We start from the raw sequence: 1991 nt of genomic DNA, 5'->3' as shown, positions 1-1991 counted from the left end.
TGGGATGGGGGATGCTGGACTGGGACTGATGCGAGCTGGGGCTGGGAATAGGAGTGAATGTGTGTGGGGAACATGGGGAGCGACCACTGACAGGGAGCACTGGAGGAGGATCAGGGCTAAACCCTCTCCAGGGTGAGGGTCCTGCTCGGTCTGGGCTCCCCTGGGCACTGCAGGGGGCTTGGCCTGTCCCCCTCTCTGGGGACCAGCTCTTCCCCCTTGCAGCAACATCCCCACACAGAGATAGCCCTGGCCCCAAGCCCCTTCCCATCCTCCCCGGGCCTTGGGTGGGGCGAGTTTGGTTTTTAATGCAGCCCCATCCGCCTCGTTGGAGCAAAAGGAATCAATAAACGCAGCAACTGAGCCAGCCTCTGAGATCCCCCAGCCTGGAGAGGGAAAGTGGGGAAAAGAGCCCTTGAGGTCCCCCCCAGGGCAGGGAGGGCATCTTTGGGCCACAGCAGGTCACCTAAGGTTGTGCTCCCCCATACCCCATATCAACAGTGGGTAGCAGAGGTCCTGGGGGCTCCTTATCACCCAGGGAGAGCCCAGCAAGGACCTGGAGGATGACGGTGCCCATGGCACAGGAACACGGCTGGCAGCTGTAGGGGTTCCTTCCACAGGCCCAGAGCACAGGAAGAGAAATCTTCGTGCTAAGAGACAACTATTACTGTCTTTTATTTAAGAAAATAAGATAACACCCCCCTGGATCCCCAGGAGAAGCTGGGGCAGAACCTCGGGATAAGGGGACAGGGGATGGGTGCTCAACACCCACTGGCCCCCTGAGAGCAGCAGTGAGGTCTGTCCCCACGCAGGCTCTGAGCCCAGAGGCTGGCAGGGGACAGGGACACCCCGAGTGGGAGGAGAGGTCCGGAGCATGTCCCTGCACCACGCAGAGCTGTGCGTTTCTGTGGCGAGGGGCTGGAGCAGGGCCTGGGAGGCAGGGAAACACCGAGGGTTTGGTCCTCAACAGAGCCCCAGTTCCCATCTCCTGCTCTGCAGAGTCCCTTGGGGCACCTCATCCTCGCCTGAGCATCCACCACGACCTGTCCAGGCTCAGGGATGAGCCACAGAATGAGCCCAGGGGACTCCACGTGCCCCTGGTGTCGCAGCAGCAGGCATGGGTGTCCCCTCGTGCACTGGGGATGGGGAAGGGGTCCGGGTCTGTCCCCACGTGCGAGCAGCGGGAAGTGGGGAGCAGCACGAAGGCACTTGGGCTTTGCAGAGCCACCGCTGCTGCTGTCCCTGGGACACCGGAGCAGAGCTGGGCAATCCCACCGGAGAACCGGACAGCCGCCCCCCGCCGCTCCTGATTCAGCTTCTGGAAGAAGGTCTTGCCGAATTCATAGGTGCTGATCATGATGGCGCAGGCAGGGGCCACCTTAATGACACGGGGCAGGAAGCCTGCGGGGACAACCCCAACAGACCCCCCGTGACACCAGAGCACCAGGAAACCCCACCAGCCCCCGGTGACACCAGTAAACCCCAGACTGGGGCCATGTCCTTACCTGCAAACAGCCCCCGGGTGCCGGACTCTGCGCGGATGTGCTGCAAGAGGAGCCACGTGGAGGAAGGTTTGGAGGAGGGGAGCGGGTGAGAGGCCGGGGCTGCCCCACGTGCACCAGGAGGGGTCCTGGTTGCCCACGGCCCCGCTGCTCACCTGGGCGCACCTCGCTGTGCCCCAGCTCTATCTGCCGCTGGGTCTTCACCACGTCAAAGGGCAGTGTCAGCACCGCGGCCACCTGTGGGGACAGCAGTGACGCTGGGGCTCTGCTCCTGCATCACCTCCCAGAGCCATCCCAACCCCTTCCTTGGCTCCCCATGGAGCCCCAGCGCAGTGCACAGCCCAGCGCCCCAAACTCACCGTCCCGGAGATAGCCCCAGATGTGAAGCTGATCATGAACGTGGCCTCCTCCAGCCAGGCCTTCCTGCAGAGCCAGTCCCTCACCAGCTCATAGTTAAAACAGTAGAGAGCTGGGAGAGGAGAACCACCAGAG

At 63.0% G+C, this 1991-nt stretch overlaps 1 protein-coding gene across 1 annotated transcript; it reads right to left on the bottom strand.

Moving 5' to 3' along the window:
* Positions 1–1272: 1272 nt before the first annotated feature.
* Positions 1273–1966, bottom strand: LOC104408331 (solute carrier family 25 member 39-like; the record flags this gene model as incomplete). The annotated part of the gene is made up of 4 exons (XM_010017894.1): positions 1273–1398; positions 1503–1601; positions 1655–1736; positions 1859–1966. Coding segments are annotated over 4 exons (415 nt in total), but the record flags the coding sequence as incomplete, so codon positions are not given.
* Positions 1967–1991: the final 25 nt, after the last annotated feature.

Source organism: Nestor notabilis, unplaced genomic scaffold (assembly GCF_000696875.1).
Source record: "Nestor notabilis isolate BGI_N333 unplaced genomic scaffold, ASM69687v1 scaffold25437, whole genome shotgun sequence".
Taxonomy (NCBI): Eukaryota; Metazoa; Chordata; class Aves; order Psittaciformes; family Psittacidae; genus Nestor; species Nestor notabilis.
This window is presented reverse-complemented; position numbering and strand designations above follow the sequence as displayed.